The sequence below is a fragment of the Bos grunniens genome, chromosome 6 (assembly GCF_055505025.1).
Source record: "Bos grunniens cultivar Pamir isolate PY7600 chromosome 6, Bosgru_T2T1.0, whole genome shotgun sequence".
Classification (NCBI taxonomy): Eukaryota; Metazoa; Chordata; class Mammalia; order Artiodactyla; family Bovidae; genus Bos; species Bos grunniens.
In genome coordinates, this window is record NC_141170.1 from 72,307,652 (window position 1) to 72,331,496 (window position 23,845).

General features: G+C 37.9%; 1 protein-coding gene across 17 annotated transcripts in view; it reads right to left on the bottom strand.

The window, feature by feature from the left end:
• Positions 1–11,692: 11,692 nt before the first annotated feature.
• TBC1D19 (TBC1 domain family member 19) overlaps positions 11,693–23,845 on the bottom strand; it is a 151,942-nt gene continuing 139,789 nt past the window's right edge. For 5 of the 17 annotated variants that reach the window (XR_015165505.1, XR_015165509.1, XR_015165507.1 and 2 more), the window contains 3 exons: positions 18,868–18,983; positions 13,843–13,913; positions 12,632–12,835 (listed from right to left, as the gene is read on the bottom strand). Coding sequence is in view for 13 of the 17 variants with exons in the window: in XM_086406205.1 (XP_086262331.1) it covers positions 12,761–12,835; positions 13,843–13,913; positions 18,868–18,983 (262 nt within the window). In the remaining 4 variants the exon portion in view is untranslated. Of the gene's footprint in view, positions 12,241–12,631; positions 12,836–13,842; positions 13,914–18,861; positions 18,984–23,845 lie in introns of those variants that run through there. The other 12 variants (XR_015165506.1, XM_086406202.1, XM_086406201.1 and 9 more) reach the window with 10 other exon arrangements.

The following is a 23,845-nucleotide window of genomic DNA, read 5'->3' on the forward strand; positions in this document are numbered from 1 at the left end:
CTCAGGGGCTGTGGTAAGCCTACACAGAGGCGCCTAGGGTAAAAGGAAAGCACAGGCAGGGGAAGACAAGGCAGACAGCCCATGAAGGCATGGGCAACCAGAAAGAAGCATGTACTTGCAAGAACTCTGCCCTGAAGCCCAAGTGCCACAGCCCGATGCTGGCTAGCCCACTCAGCCTGGCTAGGTACAGTGGCCCTGCCCAGCCCAGCACCAGGTGTGAAGCAAATTGGAAGACCACGGGAGAGCCTGCGGCACCCCACTCCCCTTCTCCCAGAGTTCCTTGTTTTATCTCACTCAGTGATCAGCAGGCCAAGGGGGTGCCTTAGATAAGCTTGCCTTGATTCTGTGCTATTTGCATTTATTGGTATTATTGAAAGAAACCCCAGGTAGTTTCATTTTGCTCTAGGAACTCCTCAGACCAGTAGCACTTGTCATTTGGGAACTTATTAGAAATACAGAATCTCAGAACCCCCCACCCCAGATCCTCTGAATCAGCATCAGTTGTTTAAGATGCTTCCAGGTGACTCCTAGGAGCATTAAGGGCTAAAAAGCTCTGCCATAAGCACTGGTTTCTAAACTTGGCTTTATTCTGGGGGAGTTTTAAAATAATATATACTGATGTGTGGGCTCTATTCCAGGAGATTCTGACTTGTTAGGATTGTGGCCTGGTTATTGGGATTTTTAAATGTGTACAAGGAGGCTTCCCAGGTGGCTCAAGTGGTAAAGAATCCACCCACCAATGCAGGAGAGGCAGGAGACACATGTTCGATTCCCTGGGTTGGGAAGATTCCCCTGGAGTAGGAAATGGCAAATCGCTCCAGTGTTCTAGCTTGGAAAATCCCATGGACAGAGGATCCTGATGGATTGCAGTCCATGGGGTCGCAAAAGAGTCGGACATGACTGAGTGACTGGACATACCTAAGATGATTCTAACATGCAGTAAAATTTGAGAACCACTGAATAAAGTGCCCTCTGATTTTTTTCCTAGAGCAGTGTTTCTCAAATTTTAATGGCTCGGGAACCACCAGGGCATCTTGTAAAAATTCAGATTCTCATCCAGTAGTCCTAAAGCAAGGGAGATTCTGCCGTTCTAATGAGTTTCCAGGTGATGCCAAGGCTGCTGGTCCAAGGACCTCACTTTGAGAAGGAAGGTTTTGAGACACATGAGCGTGACCATGGGAGAGAAAGTCAGTGACACAAACAGAGAGAAAGACCAATTGTGTAACATCTGGACCCAAGCAGCAGGGTAGTGTAAAAGAAAGAGCTCAGGATTGAACGCTGAGCAGGCCAGAGGTCTAGTTCTCTTTCTACAAGCTGTGGAAACTCGACGAAATTGCAAAACCTTTCTGATCATCAGTTTCGTTAACTGAAAAGTGGAGATAAGATGGCCTGTCTGGTAGAACTACGTAAAGATACCAGGTGACCTACTTCTCCAGGGTTTCCTGTAGAAGAAAACCAAAATAAGAAAACAGAACAAATACTAAACACTGTATTTCAAGAAAATTTTCTTGGAATTCAAAGCTTTTTTTGAAATTAGGTGTTGAAAGAATATGGCACGAACTTCAGATGAACACAAAACAAGCAACACCTACATCCTGATTTGTTTGCCTATTTTTCTGTAAATAATTGACAGAGGAGTGCTAAAATCTCTGTGATTTTAAACTTGTCTGTTTCCTTGCCCTTCTGTCAGTTTTGCTTCCTATTTGTAGAAACTGTTTTGTGTATATATGTTCAGGACTGTTGTATCTTCTTGATGAATGCACCTTTTATCATTATACTAATATTCTTTTTTTGCAAATATGCCTTCAAAATAATGTCAGTTAATTGAAAGGTCTTCATTTTTATTAATAAATAAAACAGTTGTCTTATTAAAAATGTTTTGTCTTTTTAAAAAATCTAACCTGACAATCTCTGCCTTTCGATTGAAATGTTTACATTTGCCACTGCAGCCTTTTCTTGGCTGTGCTGAGTCTTAGTTGCGGCATGTGGGATCTAGGACCTCACCAGGGATTGAACCCAGGCCCCCGTGCGTTGGGGGCACAGAGTCTCAGCCACTGGACCACCAGAGAAGTCCCTGAATTGTTGACATTTAAATCTTACATTTTAATGTGATTATCGATTTGGCTGAATATTTTGCTATTTTCTCCCTCTGTGTTTTGTATCTTTTCTACTCCTTTTTCTGGCTTCTTTTGAACTGCATATTTTTATGATTACACTTTATCTCCTTTGGCTTATTAATTATAACTTGGTGATTTATTTTAGTGGTTGCTTTAGGATTTATTGTATACCTCTTTAATTTATCATAGTATCCCCTCCAGTGATACTCATACCACTCACATGGAGAACCTTAAACTGTATGTTCACCACATTTCTACCCTACTTGATGTTGTGCTATTGTCATATATTTTACTTCTATCTAACCTTGTAATTTCTTATTATTCTTGCTTGATATGATTTTAAAAAACAGATAAAAGAAAAAGTTTTATATTAACCTAAATAATTACTAGCCATGAAATTAAAAGACACTTGCTCCTTGGGAGAAAAGTTATGACCAACCCAGATAGCATATTGAAAAGCAGAGACATTACTCTGCCAACAAAGGTCCATCTAGTCGAGGCTATGGTTTTTCCTGTGGTCATGTACAGATGTGAGAGTTGGACTGTGAAGAAGGCTGAGCACCGAAGAATTGATGCTTTTGAACTGTGGTGTTGGAGAAGACTCTTGAGAGTCCCTTGGCCTGCAAGGAGATCCAACCAGTCCATTCTGAAGGAGATCAGTCCTGGGATTTCTTTGGAAGGAATGATGCTAAAGCTGAAACTCCAGTACTTTGGCCACCTCATGCAAAGAGTTGACTCATTGGAAAAGACTCTGATGCTGAGAGGGATTGGGGGCAGGAGGAGAAGGGGACGACAGAGGTTGAGATGGCTGGATGGCATCACTGACTCGATGGACGTGAGTCTGGGTGAACTCCAGGAGTTGGTGATGGACAGGGAGGCCTGGCGTGCTGCGATTCATGGGGTCGCAAAGAGTCAGACACGACTGAGCAACTGAACTGAACTGAACTGAAATAATTATTAGTTCTAGTGCTCTCCATTACTTTGCGTAGATCCAGGTTTCCTTCTAATGTCATTTTTCTTATGCTTGATTCCATTTATAACAAAAGGATCCTTTTGTCTGAGTAATTAAAACAATCTCTCCCCAAGCCACGAATAAGTTGAAACATGAACAGACAAAAGCCCACAGGGGGAGAAGAGAACCAAACTCTCTGGATGGGGGAAAAGATAGCTCCATCACCAAAGCAGAGCAGTGCTAATACGGAGACAACCACAAGCATTGCTGTCTGAAGAAGCAGCTGCCTATAATTAGACCATACCAACCTCAGGCTGCCTGAGGAAGCAGCCACCCCCACCACAGAAAACAGTCTGGTACAGAGCATTACCACCGAGAAGATTCCGTTTGTTCTACTCTCCATCAGAATAGGAAGCTTCCCCATCATCACGTACTCACCTAAACTGTCTTTCCTTATTCTGACCTAATTCCCACCTATCCTTCATTCCTCTCCCTCTTCTGTCCCTAAAATTCCCAATGCCCTGTGAAATCAAGGAGCTCTTGTAATTTTTAACCTCCTCTCTGAAGAATGTATTCACCTCCTAACAAAAAGCAGGCTGTTTCCTGGAGACATGGGTTCTATGCTGCCCTCTCAAATGGATTATTTCTTTTCTCTCAGACCCAAAGTACTTCCGCACCAGCCTTACTCCTCAAAGCTAGTTGAGTTTTACTCCCCCTTCCTTCTTGCAACCCCCTTCTGCTCCTCTGAGGCTCACGCCACTCTTCTTCCTCCATGGTTGAGTCACTAATTAGTAGCCCCTAGGTCTTTCTTCCTCATTCTCAGTAAAATGAACTTGCAGTTCAGTTTTCCTTTTATCTCTACCCATGTCATATTTGTCAATTTCAACATGCAGGCTGATTGATCCATCCAGTATCACAGACTCCTGGTTTCTTGCTGCTGCTGCTGCTGCTGCTAAGTCGCTTCAGTCGTGTCCGACTCTGTGTGAGCCCAGAGACAGCAGCCTACCAGGCTCCCCTGTCCTTGGGATTCTCCAGGCAAGAACACTGGAGTGGGTTGCCATTTCCTTCTCCAATGCATGAAAGTGAAGTTGCTCAGTCGTGTCCAACTCTAGCAACCCCATGGACTGCAGCCCACCAGGCTCCTCCGTCCATGGGATTTTCCAGGCAAAAGTACTGGAGTGGGGTGCCATTGCCTTCTCCGCCTGGTTTCTTGACTTCCAATATATTCAATGATGTGTTCTTTTACTCCACCTCAGATATCTACCATACCTTAGGTTTTGATATCAATTAAATTGGCACAATCTCCAAAATTTCAGATGTAAATATCTCATTTGGCCACAAAGATTACCCTTCCAAGCTACTTGCTGAAGTACCCTTTCTTCAAAGTGCTTTTACTTTTTGTTGTTACTTTCAGTCCATTCACCTCTCTTTCTCCATACTTACTGTCAACCCCTCCTAACCTCTCACTCCTTTCCTAGTTTATATCCCATGACTCATTGTTATAGTTTCTTCCTTGCACACCTTGACTTCTTTGCCCTATTGAATGAAGTCTGGAGGTTCAGTAAGCAGCACCCTTCTTCCTGCCTGAGTTCTGAGTAGTTAGATAAAATCTAGGCAATACAAGCAGATGAAGATGATGCATCATCTTTCTTAATGATAAAGTTAATCCTGGGGAACGTGACTTAGTTTTGCCACAAGAATAGGTTTTTCAAAACTGTGTCTTGGACCTGTCTGCCCAGCGATGAACTGAACAACTGCAGCTACTCCCCTTACCTACTCCACTTCCTCCCATACCACTGGATCCAGACTTTCTAACGTTAGGGCACAGAGGAACAGTAAAGAACATATGTTTGCTCTGGGCTGCTGGCTCCCCAAAGAAAGGTGAGAGAAAGGGGTTGGCTTTATTTACATGGCCACTCATTGATTCCCAACATCATCAATAATACAATTCACTCCTCTCCACGGGAAGAGGGAGTGAGGGGTGTTACACCAGTGAACTCCCTCTACAGGGAAACGTACGTTAGGATTTGGCAATGCACATCCCTTGAAACCTCTATTACACTTGCCTTATAAAAGTCCAACTTTGGGGAGTCTTTTCCCTGTCAGCACCAGAGTGGTAGAAGGTAGTCTTCAAAATACTTTACAAATTTTATCTTATTTGAATATTATAAAAATCACGAGAGGAAATGGACAGGTAGAATCATAGATCTTATAGGTAAGAGAATTCAAGCAATTGTGGACTTATTGTCGTAGGTAACAGTCCATATGATAACTCCAATTCATCTGAGAGGAGGTGGAGTAGGTTCTGTTGTTCTGTAATAAATTACCACACACTTAGAAGCTTAAAATAACACAAATTGATTACTGTTCTGAGAGTCAGAAGTCCTAAAATCAAGGTGTCAACAGGTCTGAGTTCTTTCTAGAGGCTCTAGGGGTGAATCTATTTCTTTGCCTTATGCAGCTACTAGAGACCACTTGCATTCCTTGACTCATGGCCCCTTCCTCCATTCTCAAAACCAATAGCAAAGCATCTTCAAATCCTTCTCTGACTCTGAGACTCTTGCCTGCCTTCCTCTTTCTCTTATAAGGATCCTTATTACACTGAGTTCACCAGATAATCCAGGATAACAGCTCATCTCAAATTCCTTAAGTTACTCACACAAGTCAAGTGCCTTTTGTCATGTAAGGTAGCAGATTCACAGGATTCAAGGACTGCCACATGAAAATCTTTGCAGGACCATTATTCTTCATAGGAGGGATAGCACCATTACTTCAAAAAAGAGGTGTTAGTATTCTAATTCCATAAGAAGCAGTCTCTTACCACATTTATTACTGAAAAAGCAAACATACAAATACATACAAACATTGAGCACTCAGAATAGTCTCATGTTCGGAGTAAGCATTTAATTCTTATTGAATAAATATATGCATATCATATATCTAAGAAAAAAGTTTTAGGGATAAAGAATAGTTGAAGTAACGTGAAATAATTACCTAATTAACATAACAAAGACATTAATACCTGGGGCCAATTGCTTAATAATTTGAAGAAGCCATTTGGATCATCAGCAACATAAAATTTTGAGCAAAATTATCTTGACTTTGTATGTCTTCCCACCTCATTCTGAATCTATTTCATTCCTTTCCATTATTTTATCCCTAAATTGCTCAAACTAGTAAATCGACATATACTGAAAATATTTGTTGCATTTATTTAAGAAAGAAGTATATTTAATTTAAAATTAGATGAGCTGCAGCACTTCGGTGTTCTATTGCAGGTTCTAGTCAGTGAACAAAGGAAGAAAAATAAATAAAAACATAGATTTGAAAAAAATGTAAAAGCATCTTTATTTATAGATGACATTTTATATGTAGAAAAGCCTAGGGCAGCTACAAAAAGAGGTACTGGAAGTGGTAAGTTTAGCAAGATCTCAGGATACAAGGTCAATATTTAAAAAGCAATTGTATTTCTATATATTAACAAACCATTGGAAATTGAAATTAAAAATATCATTTACAACAGCATAAAAAAGTAAAATAATCTTAACAAAATATGTGTAAGAACTCTACCTGGAGAACTACAAAATACTGAGTGAAAATAAACAAGACCTAAAGAAAATGAAGATACAGTCCACGTTCATGGATTGGTAGACTCAATATTGTTAAGATATCAACTGTCCCCAAACCTATCTATAGATTTAATGCTATCTCAATATTAAAAAAAAAAATTCCAGCAGCCTTTTTTGGATACAAATGGAAAAGCTGATTCCAAGAGTTATTTAGAAATCCAAATAACTTAAAATAGCCAAAATAGTTTTGACATAGGTGAGCAAAATTAGAGAACTTATACTACTTGATTTCAAGATTTACTCTAAAGCTACAAATCAAGACAGTGTGGTGTTGGAGTAAGTATAGACATAAATCCATGGGACAGAGTAGAGAGTACAGAAATAAGCCCATAGATAATACAGTCAATTGATTTTATACAGAGGTATGGATGTAAAGGGATAGTTTCTTTAGCAAATGGTGCTGGAAAAAATTGTGTATCCGTATCCAAAATGTGACCCTCAATGTTTAATTTGTACCATACAGGAAAGTTAATTTAAAAAAAAAGAATCAAAGGCCTAAATGTAAGAGTTAAAACTATAAAGTTTCTAGAAACAAGTACAGGAAAAAAAATTTTGTGACCTTGAGTTATACAAAGATTTTGTAGATGGGAGACAAAAAATATGAACCATAAAAAAATGGATAAACTGATTCAACAAAATTAAAACTTGCTGTTTAAAAGATGGTTAAAATAAAAAGACAAGCCACAGTCGAGAGAAAATTTTACATAACAGAAGTATAAACAGAATAAACAATTCTTACAAGTTCAGGTAACTGATTAAAAACTGGCAAAGATTTAGACACACTGCAAAAAAGTATTAAAAATGGCACATGAGCGTAAAAAGGTGCTCAACATCCTAAGTAACTAGAGAAATACAAATTAAAGCCACCTACTAGAATGACTAACATGATCATAGCTCTTATACACCATCAGGAATGTAAAATGGTAGAACCACGTCAGGAAAAATTTGGAGGTTTCTTACAAAGTTCAACTTATGCTTACCTATGACTCAGCAATTCTACTGCCAGATATTTACCCAAAAGAAATGAAGATATTCCATGTAAAGGCTTGCACACAAATGTTTTTAGAAGCTGTATCCATAATACACCAAAACATGAGAACAACATGGATATCACTAACCATGATGGGTAAACAAATTGTATGAAATCCTATCAAGTCATAAGAAAGAATGGAAAACTAATCAAATAACATGGATGAATCTCAGAAAATCATGTTAAGCAAAAGCTGTCAGACACAAAAGAGTACATATGCATGATTCCATTTACATGAAACTTAGAAAAGCCCATCCTAACATTTAGGAACAGAGCAGATCAATGGTTGTTTGCAGTGAATGTGCATATGGAAGATCGAATGGGAAGGAACATAAAGAGAATTGTTCCAGGTGGTGAAATGTTCTGTAACTTGACTGCAGTGGTGGTGATTTGAGTATACACATTTGTCAAATTTTACAGAATTGTGTAATTAAAATGCATACATTTTATTGTACAAAATTATATCTTAATAAAGTTGATTTAAATGAAAAAACTTGAGTGAGCCCAAGCGTTTACATTTTTTTCTCTCAAAATATTCCTTTTTGGATTTCCACAGGCAATTCCACAAATCAACTTAGGAGGTAAAATAGCTGAGTGACACTGGAACAAGCAAGTTATTACTCTGAACTTAGCAATTTTCCTCATCAGTAAAACGAGTGAATTAGGTTAGATGATTTCATTTGTTCATTCAATAAGCATTTACTAAAGCCCACTATGGGCAAGCACTAGGCCAGGTTCTAGAGATATAAAGCTGAAAAAGAAACCCCTTAAGGAAACAGAATGAGTCTAGTGGAAAAGAAAGACAAGCTAACATATGATTAGTATATTGCTTATGCATAATTAAGATATGAGGAGAATTCATAAGAGAAGCAGTCTTCTCTGATGATGCAAAACCTGAGTTGGGTTTTGAGGTACAAGTAAGAATTAGGTAGAGACAAGAAGGCATTCCAAGCAAAGAGTGCTGAGTGGGCAAAGATCCAGAGGTGAGAGAGACATCACGTGTGTTCAAGGTACTGCAGGTAGCTTAGTAGGTCTGGAACACAGAATTCATCCTTGTAAGGTCATGGAGTGTCTTGACTGAAAAAAAGTTCTAAAAGATTCCTCTAGTTTAACCAGCATGCAGGTAGGAGTCCTGTACCAAATAGTGATACTCATGTTGTAGAGGATCTCCTAAAAGGCAAAATAACTACACCATCAGTTAGGATCCTTTTTGTGGCAAAGATAATCTTTTGGCTCATGTAACAAAACAGTCCAGGGGTGGACTGGTGGAGTGTGACCTGGGAATTAACAAGGTCAACAGAGCAGCTTCTCACTCTGCATTCTTAGGCCACAGCAGCTCCAGATCTTATATCGTCTTTTTTTCATACCCAGTTTCCCTGAAAGACTAAACCAAAGCCTCATAATCAAGTTTCACTAATTTTGCACAACCTTAGCCTCTGCACTAGATCCCTGTAGCCAGAGGGATGATACATAATGATGGTTTGGCCAGGACCCAGAGGCCCTGGAAGCGGGAGTCAGCCACATCTGAAGTGCATGGAGGAATAGGTAGATCGCTAGATAAAAATTAGAGTCTTTGTAGAAGAAGGGAGACTATATGTCCTGAGGAGGAACTACCAGATTCCAACAAGTTTTAGAACAAGGGAGGGGGTACAAACACATGGTCAGATTTCTTCTTTCATCGTCCATTCCTAGGACTAGTCAATGAAAACTGACTTCAGAATAAAATGATGGGAGACAACATATATGCAAAAAACTATCACTACTCTAAAACACTGTATTACTAAATGAGAAGTTTTACGAGAACAAAGAGAAGGATGTAATTAATTCCAGTTTATAGGCTCAAGGGTATCTTCACAATAGAGGAGAGTTTTTTTAGTGGGGCCTTGAAAAACGGAGGTCCACTGCCAAAGATAAATTACATGGCCATAGCTGGTTGAGGAGCAGCATGTAATCTGGCGAGGATGAAGCACAGGATAACGGATCAGCGTGAGAACACAGGAATGGAAAGATCAAGCTGTGGCGAATTCTCCCCACCCTGCTACAGAGCCTGAACTTTATCCTTTAGGCAATAGGGTCTTGTTTAATTTTTAAGCATGTAAGTGACACAATTGAACCTGTATTTAGAGAGTTGTAGGAACAGATTAGATACTTCCTGAGACTAGGAAGAAGGAGATAAGTATAGGGGAATAAAGCTAAGTTGTGAAGTGGAAGGCTGAAGGAGTTCAAGCTTAGTGTTCTCTATTTTCTCTGTGAAATAGGTAGAGAGAGGATGTGCTAAATGTAAGGGGGTACTATGCAATTAAGACACTCTGGAAATTTCAATTAGCCAGAAAGTTGTATTACCAAAACATTCTGATCAAAAAGGTTATTCAATAAACTCTTCCATAATATAAGGTCACACATACTACATTAATGGACGAATTGAAATCAAGAAGAGCCAAATATAATCTATTAGGCTATTTCACCCCAAGTGAGAATGCCACAGGTTAAATAACAATGTAATTATCACTGGTCACTCAGATCCTTGCGATCACCGGCAAGAGCCTATGTGAGGCAGTGTCAGAAGTTGGTAGGAGATGGCCTGGGAGAATTCTGGAGGGAGGAGGCAAGGAGATGTAGCAAGAGCAGTGCAGTGAGAGATGCAGTGGGCAAGGCAACCTGTCTTCCATGCAGTATTTTAACAAGCAGCCAGGAGCAGCACATGGCTGAGAGGGTATGTGTGGCAGCCTATCAGGTTTGGCTTTTGGATTCAGATTTAGAACTACTGGCTAGAGCCACCCTTCTAAATGAAAGGATCTGCTATGCCATGGTTCATTAAAAAAATTTTTTTAATAGATATGAGGTCTCAAACTATCAAATGAAGTCACACAAATGCTAATGAAGTTGGGCACTCTTCACATATTATTTTCTACAACTTGACCTTAAAATGTCATATGTAAAATCAATTATTGACAACCTCTTATATTTGTCTGGTGCTTTGTAGTATTATAATAATAATAAAAAATAACTTTCAAATATATTTTCTCATTTGGTTTTACTCAACCCTGTCAGCAAACAGAGCAAATATAGAACTTCCGGTTGCCTGTCCTGTCTCCCATTTCCCACAGCCAAATTACAGATATAAGAGAGTAAATTATCTAGGGATTTAAAGCTAGGACAAGAACTCTCCAGTTGAATGTTTCTCCTACTAGATTACTACATTGCTATGTTTAAAACAGTTTATGAATATTCTCCTAAAGAAACAAACCAAAGGTAGGTGTATCTGTACACATTTGACCTTAATCATTCAGAACTCTCTTCCTAACAGTCACAGGTGTGTGCTTGTCCTTGTGATGAAAGTGCATCTGTGTACACAGAATGGCAAAGCATATGATCATAACTGTATGCCTTCAAAGGCAATAAAGTGGAGCTTGCTGCTGCTGCTGCTAAGTCGCTTCAGTCATGTCCAACTCTGTGCGACCCCATAGACGGCAGCCTACCAGGCTCCCCCATCCCTGGGATTCTCCAGGCAAGAACACTGGAGTGGGTTGCCATTTCCTTCTCCAATGCATGAAAGTGAAAAGTGTAAGTGAGGTCGCTCAGTCGGGTCTGACCCTCAGCGACCCCATGGACTGCAGCCTACCAGGCTTCTCTGTCCATGGGATTTTCCAGGCAAGAGTACTGGAGTGGGGTGCCATTGACTTCTCCAAAAGTGTGGAGCTTATTAAGGATCAATTACTGAATAAATGGTTATTTGCTTCTTCTAGTCGTTATTTAGTCCTCAAAGGTCAACAAGTACCTGATGAATAAAAGCATTATATGGAATTTCAAATTAATAACTAGTAGTTATATAAAATTCCACCACACTTGTGGTGGTGTGCTGAACCTCATACATTCCTAAAAAATACTCTCTAAATGAAAGACTTGGGAAATAGATTTTGATAAAACTTTATACAATACTAGGCATTTAGTAAGACTATCAATATATTGATTCAGAATTTTATTGAAATGATTAGAATTTTGAATTTGAGTATAAAATTGAAAGACATTGATTTTTGGACTTCTTCCCCCCACAATCTATCATTCCATATTACAGAAATGCTAGGTTTTTAAGAAGTAATATAAAATAAGACCCTCCACTTATAATAGGACCAAAATTAAGATTGATGCCGTGCACAATGTCTTCAGTCTCTACCTCTGGTCTCTCTAAGCTGCTCTGCACTAGAAGTAAATCTTGTTAAACCAAGCTTCAGCCAAAGCGCACATGGTTTTCATCTTTCATTCCCTTCGTTGAGTTCTTGGGTGTCCCCTTTGGATACTTCCGAAGTAAGAGAATTTGGCAACACACCTCAGCAGTGTCAAGTCTTCTAACCAAGAGATGGAAAGCTGAGAAACTTGAAGGGATCATTCCATCATTTTCTTTTTTTCAGAAAGTGATGACTAAAACACTGTCAGGTGCAAACAGTTGTATCTGACCTTCTCCAGGAGAGACCTTTAAGGGAGAAATAAAACGGAGAGAGATCTAGAAGATCTCTGATGAGAGACAAGTTGTTAAAAACACCAAAGTACATTTTCATTCCTACTAAAAAGCATTATCTTTGTCAAGTCTTCTCACATCTTACCCCACCCCTGCTCTGAGTGAAGAGCAATTTATAAGACAAAATGACTCATTATCTAGAGATAAATTTACAAACTGACATAAGAGAATTATCCCAGAGGCTACATTACCTATTCAAGTTTATTACAATATCTTTAGTTCTTATTGCATATATAGTTACATGCCTTTTACAAGTCAGGATTATCTATATAGTAGGCTTGATTTAGCAGAAGTTATGTCTATTGCTTCTCTCTTGAAAATCAACAGCATGCAGTGCAATACATGGTGTGCAGACTTATTGTTTCAAAAAGTGAAAAACTACTTCGGTTTAACTGAGAAGGGAACATGATCTTTATTGGCTTTATGCAAAGTTTAATTTTGGTTTTATGCAGAGTTTGCATAGTTCATGATTACTTCCTAAGGAAAAACTAGATGTATTGTCAGTGACCTTGCAGATCAGGTGACAGTAGCAAACAGAAAAATCTGAAGAAGAGGCATAACTTTTAAAGTAGAAAGGTCAGCAAGAACTGCCTGAAACAAAAAACGAAAGGAATGATTAGTATCGGCATTCTGATCAGCAAAGTGAAGCCTCTAAAACAAACACAGAAAAACCATTACAATGCACTTCTGACATCAGCACACTCTAAGTGTTTCAGATTGGTCTCAAATCTGAAGCTACAACCTTCCTTCTCTTTTCTGAACATCTTAATGTTAGAACGTGTGCAAAATGCTCAAACGTTCAGTAGAAAATAACCTGGACTTTAGCCTTGAGCCTTCTTCAAATATACAAGGTAGCATGAGTTTATAAGAGGTCTGACATTTCAACTTGCTTCTATAAATAAACATACATTATGAATCCTAGTCTTGTTATACTAGTGTAAGGAGTAACTGACTTTAGGAAATCATTTTAAGAAGGAATTAATGTTTATTCAGTTGCAAGATGCATAAACATCCTCTTCCCTTTAAACAAAGAATGTAGGCAGCTATTTTAAGGATAAAATTGCATTTCTATGAGAGATAACAAATAGAGTAATATTGTAAGTCACTACTTAATTGAACCATGTTTCAGATATAAGTTATACTATTGAAAAGAAACCAGCTTTAATAATTAACTCACTGCTAAAAATAACCAAAACCCATGTATCTTTACTGTATCAACCAAATGTATGCTCTTTAATTCTTTCAACTAGTGTGTCTTTGTTCTATGAACATAACACATGGATGTGAACAATTATAAGAAAATGCAACACAAGCCTCAATAGTTTCTATCAAAATTACTAGGTATCTTGTTTCCCATAAAAATAATAATGGTTTCTTATAATAACCTTGTTTATGACCCCTTCACAAGAACACTGTTTTCAAGTAATTAAGGAATTCTGAATATTTAATATTACTTAGCTTAAAACTTATAGGCATTACTCAAGATAAAAAATTAGGCTCTGAGTAATGTGTGTCCTATGCATTGGAGACTGAAGTACCCAAGCCTGGCAATCTCTCAGAAACTATTTCCATCCCATCTCAGCGAAACTTATCCTTACTTCAGCTGCAGCCAGTGATGTCACCTCCATCAGGTTCACTGCTCGGAAAGCAAACACAGCAGCTGCCAGGACTGGAAAAGAATGAACACTATTTTAACTGCTGGCCTACTCATCAGCCTGACAAATCTACTGGTATACCCAAAACCCACAGTGAGAACTCAGACCTAGTGCTTAACACAACTGTATTCAGTTAAGGTCTGGTGAGGAATGGAAATTTTCTTCTCTGGAGATCAGTATCTGAGGGCATTTCATTTTCTTTGGAAAAAATGAAAATTTTAGTGGTTTTTAAAAAGCCATTTTATAAATTGTTTCTTTCGTACCTACAGCTTCAATTATAACAGTTTTTAAATGGTAGATATAATGGCTGCCTTATGAAGATTTATTTTGATGCAGGTGTTTCTTATTGATGCAATGGAAAGGCTTCTGAAAAGTTAGAAGACTGAATTTTTAAATGTATCAGATAATATTTCATATGTATCAAGGCAGTATCTATATAAAAATGCGGCAACAAGTATGTCTTTCCTTAAAAATGTTAACTTTATTGACTTTCCTAGAGTGTCATAACTGGGTATGTCTGTTGGGTGGGGTGTGGGGATTGATCCTGACATTTACATTAATGTTGGTTATAGGAAAAGATAAGTTGAAACTTTGAAAAAAAGAAATAAACCAAACCATTATAGACTATCTTGAAGGTCAATAATATATACGGAGTAGAAAACATCTAGATTTTTGTTCCCATTAGTCATATGCATATGAAAAGACAGTAATGCTGATATGCATTACGTCTTATTATATAATCTACCATAAAACCTTACGAAAGGGAATGAGTCATCATGAACAATGGAAGGACTCATGTAAGAGCTTCTGGCAACTCTGATAAGGAAACGGTACTGCCCAGAGGTCACATCACTTCTCCTATTTTTCCCATCACCATAGTGGTAGTGCATTCTCTACCGAACAAGTCCTTGAAGTTTAGGAAATGAATGGTAAGGAATCTTTAAAATTACGTGGAAGACTGGTTCCTAAGTATATTGCATAGACAATGCAAATAATTGTTAAAAATACATTTCTAGTATGGAAATAATAATCATAAGAACAGTTAATTCTCGTATCAACCCTGTGTTTGTTACTATTGTTAGCCCCATTTTACTAATGTAGAAACTGAGGCACTGTGAGTTTGGATGACATATTCAGAATCATACAGGTAGAAAATAATAGAGAGAAAACTCAACTCTGGCCCCAGAGCCCAAGCGTTTAACCACTGTGTGATGAAATTTCTGAGACTGAAGGTAAGCAATAATGACTCACCCCTGACATGGAATTTGGTGTGCTTTCCTAACTGTCTTCTCCTGTGACCCTCACAATGGTTTTCCCTTGGGATAAACCATAATGGAGAAGAGAATAAAAAAGAATGTATATCCATGTATATATCCATGTCACTTCATTGTACAGTAGAAATTAACACAACACTGTAAATCAACAATACTTCAATTTTAAAAAATAATGGTTTGCCAGAGATGGACTGAGGATGGTGCATGGTGATCCATGCTCTGGAGGATCAGGTGGCTAGGTGGCTGTTCCTGGGGAGTACATGGTGGTAGGTGGCTGTTCCTGGGGAGTAGATGTCAGGATCCAGGTTTCTTAATTTCCCCAGGTAGAGGCAGAGTGACTGGGAAGCACAGGTAATTTTTGAGGGGACAATAGATTTTGCAAAGCTTGTCAAAAAAGCATTAGAACTAGTTAGGAAAATTCTGGAGGAAAAAAGATGGTTGTGGTAAAGTGAATAAATTTATTTAAAAAATCAAGTCAGCTGGAATTATTTAATATATAAAGACAGATATAAGAGATCTGGAACAAAGAATTTACCCTTTAATTGCGAATGGTGAAATTTAAGTACTTTAAAGTCCTTGAGCTTCCATTTTTATAAGAATATCCAAGAAAACCATTTCTGTGGACAAGCAACTTCTTTATAGTTCTCTAATATCTAGAAACATATTTGACAATGGAGACATTTTATATGCTAAGGGATGTGGTCACTATTTCCTTTTTTGTGTGTAATTTAATAGAGTTGGTGAAAGCTTGACAGGATGGTCAAATTTTTTGCTGTAGCAGGAAAGAGTTTCACATGCTGGGAAATAGTTTTTCCAAAGGTAGATAAGAGGGAGAATAAAAGAGTAGTTACTAATTAGCTTCAGCATCCAAAATGCTTGTGTGCTCATAACCTTTATTTATCTTGGTGTCACATCACAGAAGTTCCTTTCTGTCTACTTCATGTTTGGTTTGCCCAGCCCTTCCAAAGAGCAGGCTTATTTGCCAAGGAGAAAAGCTCTATACTTTGGGATATTTTCAACTGAATTCATGCTTTATATGAAATATAGAAACTCAAATACTTACTTTTGGTCTTTTAAATTGTTCGCATGAATTTTAAGCAACTCTATCATGAACATTAAAATACCCATGCTTTAAACTGTTCTTCAAAAGGCCCGAATAAGTTCACAGTTTAAACCAGTAATATTTACTAAAATATTTATAAAGATTATATAAACTCACTTGAGCAAAAAAGTTGGTCCCAAAATATTCTTTTCTAATATACTCAGATGAAAAAAATGTATAAAATGATCAAAACTAATTTATATACATGTGTGCATGCATGCTCAGTCATGTCTGACTCTTTGCAACCCCATGGAGTGCAGCCCACCAGGCTCCACTGTCCATGGAATTTTCCCAGCATCTACATGCAATTATTTGCCTTATGTCTCTTTATTTGAATTCCAAGGAAGGAACTCCCATCAGTCTAATTTCATTTCTAGATGTTCTACAATTCTTCCCTGTTGGTTTTTTAAAAGACACTCTGAGAAAGCAAATGGATTCAACAGTGTGGACTGTCATTCTACCTATGTATCAATAACTTATTAATGTATTAAGCATGCAGCAGAGTACCTGGCTTAGAGCAAATGCAGCACTCAACATTCATTTCTCTTTTACTTCAGTTTGCTGAGGGCATGATAAGTCACAGAAAGGGAGAATTTAAATTGGAAGAATTTAAGGTCTTATAGCTTTGAGGTCTTATAGTTTAACATTTCTTTCATGATAGAAAATCTTGTAACCCTTCAGATGACAGTTAAAAAGTCCATTCTACTTTTAGAAGGTCCTAATTATTAGAAAGTACTTTGTAATACTTAGCCCATTTCTTTAACATGCTCTAATATCTTTTTGAAATGATACAAAAAGTTACATGTTAATACAATGCTCTTCAAAATTTATGAACACCCAGAAGAATTACTTGGTGGAAAATCTTAAAATCCTGTCACCCAAGAAATGTTAGCAAAAAACAAGACTACTTAGCCTGGAAAATAGAAGACTTTGGGGAAAGAAGGGGGTGAGAATAGAAAAAACATGATGACGATCCCGATGCAACAGTAGTACCTTTTAACAAGTTATATTATCCAGAAGTGAAATAGGCCACTTAGTAAGACAGGGATTACCCAACACTGAATGTTCAAACACAGGATAAGTATTACCTGCCAGAAATATTTAAAAGAAGCTATACTTGATGGTCCGGAGAAGGCAATGGCACCCCACTCCAGTACTCTTGCCTGGAAAATCTCATGGGCGGAGAAGCCTGGTAGGCTGCAGTCCATGGGGTCGCTAAGAGTCGGACACGACTGATCGACTTCACTTTCACTTTTCACTTTCATGCATTGGAGAAGGAAATGGCAATCCACTCCAGTGTTCTTGCCTGGAGAATCCCAGGGACAGGGGAGCCTGGTGGGCTGCTGTCTATGGGGTTGCACAGAGTCGGACATGACTGAAGCGACTTAGCAGCAGCAGCAGCATACTTGATGGTCTCTAGGATTCCTTCCATCTCTAGATGGTATGTATCACAGCCATTCAGCCAAAAGAGGTGATGACAGACCTTTTTTTTTCCTAACTCATATTTGTATTGGCTTTAAAAACAATTGAGATCGAAGGATACTGGGAGTTATTAAAAACTTTGGTAAATGATAACTCTAATTACACCAGGGGCAACAGTTATCTTCATGGCACTTTATTATTTAACTTTCCTTTAAAAAATACCACCTAATTACTCTAGACCTCTCAACACTCAAAAATATGTTAATATGGTACCTAGAGAATCTTTTCCAGGGAAAGGGTCTTCAATTAAGCATTATTTCCAAATGGCCACAGAGGTGACTTTACAATGCTGTCACTGGGTAAAGAAATAAAGGCTCTCACAGCTTAAATAATTTGCTCAGTATCACACAACTGGAGAAGGCTGGAACCAGCACTCTGGCAACTTTTCAGCTCTCCACCCATGTGAAAACTCTGCAAAATTTATTTGAATTCCCTGATAATCCTGGTGATAGAAACAACTGAATCTATTTTACATGCAGAGAAGCAAAATAATGTAAGAAATCTGTGCTGTGTTATCATACAGTTGCCCTCTGTGTATATCTGTTGTAAGAACTGCTTAATTATTAAATGGAGATGAGTTTGTGACTTTCTGAAAAAATGTTTAATTTTTTTGACTTAAGAGAATAAGTAAAAGGGGGAACCTTTATGTATTACTCACAGACAGAGATTTCAACTATGCAGGGAGGCTCAGTCTTGGTTTGGCTTTTAGGCAGTAGCTGAGAAGGGGCACAGAACAGAACTACAAGATAATCAGAGGAGTCAGGAGAAGAACGGAAGTAGACCTACACTCCACTGCATAAACCTCATAGGTGCTGAGACTGAACAAATGCCCTGGCTGGACTAGAAACAGGTGAGGGGAAACTGACATTCCTGGAAGCAATGAAGAAAGACTAGGAACAGACTGGTGATGGGCAGTTCCTCAGGCGTATTTAGATTGCAGAACACCAGTCCTTGTCTTCTAAGGCAGATAAATCGACTAAATGTTCATGAATTAGAAATGACAGACAACTGTAGATTCCAATTCCAATTACAGATGGTAAATGTTAGAAAGAAAAGAAAGGCCTTACTATAGAAACAGCATGTGTTTTATAAACAAGCACTTACTCTTACCAGCAAGAATTTCCAGAGAGTTGTATCCTAGGATTCTGTCCCACAAAAGCAAGAGTTGATCTGTAGCTAAGTATCCAGAGAAAGCTCGAACCATCCATTTAAATGATATGCGAAGTCTATAAACAAAGAAAAACAAGATATTTTACCAGTGGTATTTTTTCTCATCAGAAAGCAATTATCAGAAGATCTCAACGAGTTACAATGACAGTAACTCCTTTGTGGGTTTTAAAAATCACAGTCATTTAAAACTCAAGTACTCTACACATGTACAATGGAATACTACTCAGCCTTAAAAAAGAAATAAAACAATGGCATTTGCAGCAACATTATTAGAGATTACTATACTAAGTGAATTAAGTCAGAAAGAGAAAGACAAATACCATGTGATATCACTTATATATGGAATCTAAAATGTGAATCTTAAATGAACTTATATACGAAGGAGAAACAGTCTCATAGATACAGAGAATAGACTTGTGGTTGCCAAGGCCAACAGGAGAAGAATGGATTGGAGCTCAGGATTAGCAGATGCAAACTGTTATACACTGAATGCATAAACAACGAGGTCTTGCTGTATAGCAAAGGGAACTGTATTCAATATCCTGTGATAGACCATAATGGGAGAGAATATGAAAAAGAATATATATATGTATAACTCAATCACTTTGCCATACAGTAGAAATGACCACAACATTGTAAATTAACTATACTTCAATAAAATAAATTTCAAAAAACTCAAGTACTCTATTAAATACAGCTGTAAAAATTCAGCTGAGAAACCCTGAGTTCCCAAATTAGTGGTCTCAAAAGTATTAAGAGAAAGAATTATATTTCAGAGCCCTACTTTATGTTGTAGTTCATTCTTTAGAAAACTCACTTCTACATTTTGTTTTTCAGGGTATGTACTAATTAGTTATCAATGAGGTGATCTTATAGTTTCAACAGTTCCAGGCAAGTCAAGATTATTTGAATTTTTATTCAAGACACTTAAATAAATACTTATAGCTGCATATTTTTCCAATTCAATAAATTATATTCCTAGATTTCACTCAAATGGCTACTAAGGATACAAAAAAGACAAGGAAAAATAGTTTTAAAGCTATAAGGGGTTTCCCAGGTGCTAGTGGTAAAGAACCCACTTGCCAATGCAGGAGACATAAGAGATATGGGTTTGATCCCTGGGTTGGGAAGATCCCCTGGAGAAGGAAATGGCAACCCACTGCAGTATTCTTGCCTGGAGAATCCCATGGACAGAGAAGCCTGGTAGGCTACAATCCATGGGGTTGCAAAGAGTCAGACATGACTGAAGCAACTTAGCAAAATAAAAATAAAATAGAAAAGCTATAAGGGAACTTAGAAATAGATTTCTGATTTCAACCCTTTAGTTTTAAAAAGGAGGTCATCAGAACTCTGAAAGATCAGCAAGAAAATTCAATTAAATTCTATTTTGTGAAAAATAAAAAAAAAAACCCAAAAAATCCTAAGAAGTATGAGATCCTACTGTTTCATAACAAGGTTATGTTACAATAATATTTTATCTCTAGGATCAGGAAACAAACCCAGCTTTGGTGCCTGAAGAGATAAAATACTCTCTCACATTTCTCTACTATCTATTAGCAATTAAATATCAGTTGACTGCCCCTGAGAGGTTTTAGCCAAATTCTTTGTTAAAACTGTCATAATATTATATAAATACCAGTACTTTTTCTTAAAAGAGAAACTGGGATCCAGAGATTGCCTTTGTTGATGTCATATTAATTTTCCTAAGATTGAAAAAGGACCCCCAAGTTTCAGAAATTCCTCAATATTATATAACTATTGCTCTAATATAACAAAGTACATGTAGGCAGCAGTATGATAAGTCAAGTTTCTTGGTTGGTTTTAGAATATTGGTTTATAGATGCCAAAAAAACTTTTGGCCAGTGAATGTTTTAAATTTTAAAAGTTCACTAATTCCCTGGCATGCCAGTAGGACTCCATGCTTCCACTAAAGGGGACCTAGGTTCAATCCCTGGTCTGAGAAATAAGATCCCACAGGCATGCAGCGTGCCCCAAACAAAACAATTTCACTTTTAAGTCTAAATTATTAACTTCAACTAGTTTCATTTTATGGATCTCTCATAGTGTCTCATTAGACCAACAGTACCACATACCATGCCTCCCCGCTCCCACTAGATATATGTGCTAGTATATCTAGCACAGAATCAGTTTCTTAGAAATAAAGCTTATTGATGCATAATTTATATACAGTGGAATTTGCTTTTATTAATGTACAATTCTGAGTTTTGTTAAAACCAAATAGAAATTTGAGAACTAAAAAATACAAAAACGATAACAACAACAAAGCAACCCTCACTGGATGAATCCAACAGCAAAATGGAAATAAACAATGAGAGAGCCAGTGAATTTAAGTATAAGTCAATAGGAAGTGTCCAATCTGAACTACAGAATTTAAAAAATTGAAAATAAAATGAAAAGAGCTTTAGAAACCTGTGGGATAAGACCAAAAGTTTTAATATTTGTGTTCCAGAAGAAAAGATGAATGTGAGTGGTACAGGAAAAAAAAACTGAAGAAATAATGGTTGAGGGAGAATGGACACATGTATATGTATGGCTGAGTCCCTTCACTGTTCACCGGAAACTACCACAACATTGTTAACTGGATATACCCTAATACGAAATAAAAAGTTTAAAGTTTGGGGGAAAAAAAGATGAAACCTAAAAAAAGAAATAATGGTTGAAAACTTCCTAAATTTGACAAAAGAAATAACCCTCAAATTCAAGATGTTCAACAAACCCTGAACAGGATAAACCCAAGAAATCCATGTCCAGATATATCATAAACTGTTGAGAAACAAAGACAAAGACCTTGATAGCAGTCAGAGAAAAAAAATAACTGATATTATTTCTCCCTGAAATGTTTGGTTGAATTTGTCTGTGAAGCCCTCCAGGCCTGGAGTTTATTTGAAAATAGAATGTGATAGATTAAAGATGTATATTGTAAATCCTGCATAAAGTATTTTTTAATTAAGGCATGTACATTTTTTTAGTGATAATGCTATCGGATTTCCCAGGCAAGAATACTGGAGTGTGTTGCCATTTCCTTCTCCAGGGGATATTCCTGACCCAGGGGTCAAACCCATGTCTCCTGCACTGCAGGCGAATTCTTTACCTGCTGAGCCATCACGGAAGCCCAAGGCACTGTCATAGCCTGAATGCTTGTGTTCCCACCCCTACCTCAAATTCACTGTAACTACCTGCAATGTGATAGTATTAGCAAAGAGATGTGGCCCTTGGAAGCTAATTAGGATTAGATGGCAGAAAGTGAAGAGGAACTAAACAACTTCTTGACGAAAGTGAAAGAGGAGAGTGAAAAAGTTGGCTTAAAGCTCAACATTCAGAAAACGAAGATCATGGCATCTGGTCCCATCACTTCATGGCAAATAGATGGGGAAACGGTGGAAACAGTGACTGACTTTATTTTTGGGGGCTCCAAAATCACTGCAGATGGTGATTGCAGCCATGAAATTAAAAGACACTCCTTGGAAGGAAAGTTAGACCAACCTAGATAGCATATTCAAAAGCAGAGACATTACTTTGCCAGCAAAGGTCCGTCTAGTGTAGGCTATGGTTTTTCCAGTAGTCATGTATGGATGTGAGGGTTGGACTGTGAAGAAAGCTGAGAGACAAAGAACTGATGCTTTTAAACTGTGGTGTTGGGGAAGACTCTTGAGAGTCCCTTGGACTGCAAGGAGATCCAGCCAGTCCATCCTAAAGGAGATCAGTCCTGGGTGTTCATTGGAAGGAATGATGCTGAAGCTGAAACTCCAATACTTTGGCCACCTCATGTGAAGAGCTGACTCACTGGAAAAGACTCTGATGTTGGGAGGGATTGGGGGCAGGAGGAGAAGGGGACAACTGAGGATGAGATGGCTGGATGGCATCACTGACTCTATGGACATGAGTTTGGGTGAACTCCAGGAGTCGGTGATGGACAGGGAGGCCTGGCGTGCTGTGATTCATGGGGTTGCAGAGTTGGACACGACTGAGCAACTGAACTGAACTGAACTGAAGACGAAGTGGGTTCTCATGATTGGGATTAGTGATTTCATAAAGTCATGTGACAGCTTGTTTTCCCTCTTTGCTCTCCATCACATGAGGATACAATGAGAAGTCAGCAGTCTGCAACCTATAAGAAGGTCCTCTCCTCGACCATACTATCAACTTGATCTTACACGTCCAGTCTCCAGAAGTGTGAGAAATAAATTTCTGTTGTTTACAAGCCATACAGTTTATAGTAATACGTTGTACCAGACTGAACTAAGACAGACATTATCAACAAATATTTTTTAAAAGGTATAAATAATAACTCAATACTGGAGATAAAAATGGAATAAAAAATATTCAAAAGTAGGCAGGAAAAGAGGAAAAAAAAGAATAAAGAGCACATGGAACAAACAAAAAAGTCTATCAAAATAGTAAATGGTATCAACTGTTATTATTTTATCCCAATATCAATTACATTAAATATAAATGGAATAAACACACCAATTAAAGATAAACTGCCACAGTGAAAGACCTGAATATACTTTTGATAAGAAAGCCACCTGAAAAGTAGAGACACTGATAATCAATATACTAAAAGTAGGACAGAAAAGAATACACGATACAAATTCTAATAAAAAGAAAGCTGGAATGGCTATATCAGACATAGTTCAGTTGTGTCCAACTCTTTGCTACCCCATGGACTGTAGTCCATGGAATTCTCCAGGCCATAGTACTGGAGTGGGTAGCCTTTCCCTTCTCCAGGGGATCTTCCCAACCCGGACATCAAACCCAGGTCTCCCACATTGCAGGCAGATTCTTTACCAGGTGAGCCACAAGGGAAGCCCAAGAAGTAAAGACATCAATACACTAAAGATAATACAATAAAGATAATCAATACACTAAAAGTAGAAGGACAGAAAAGAATACACTA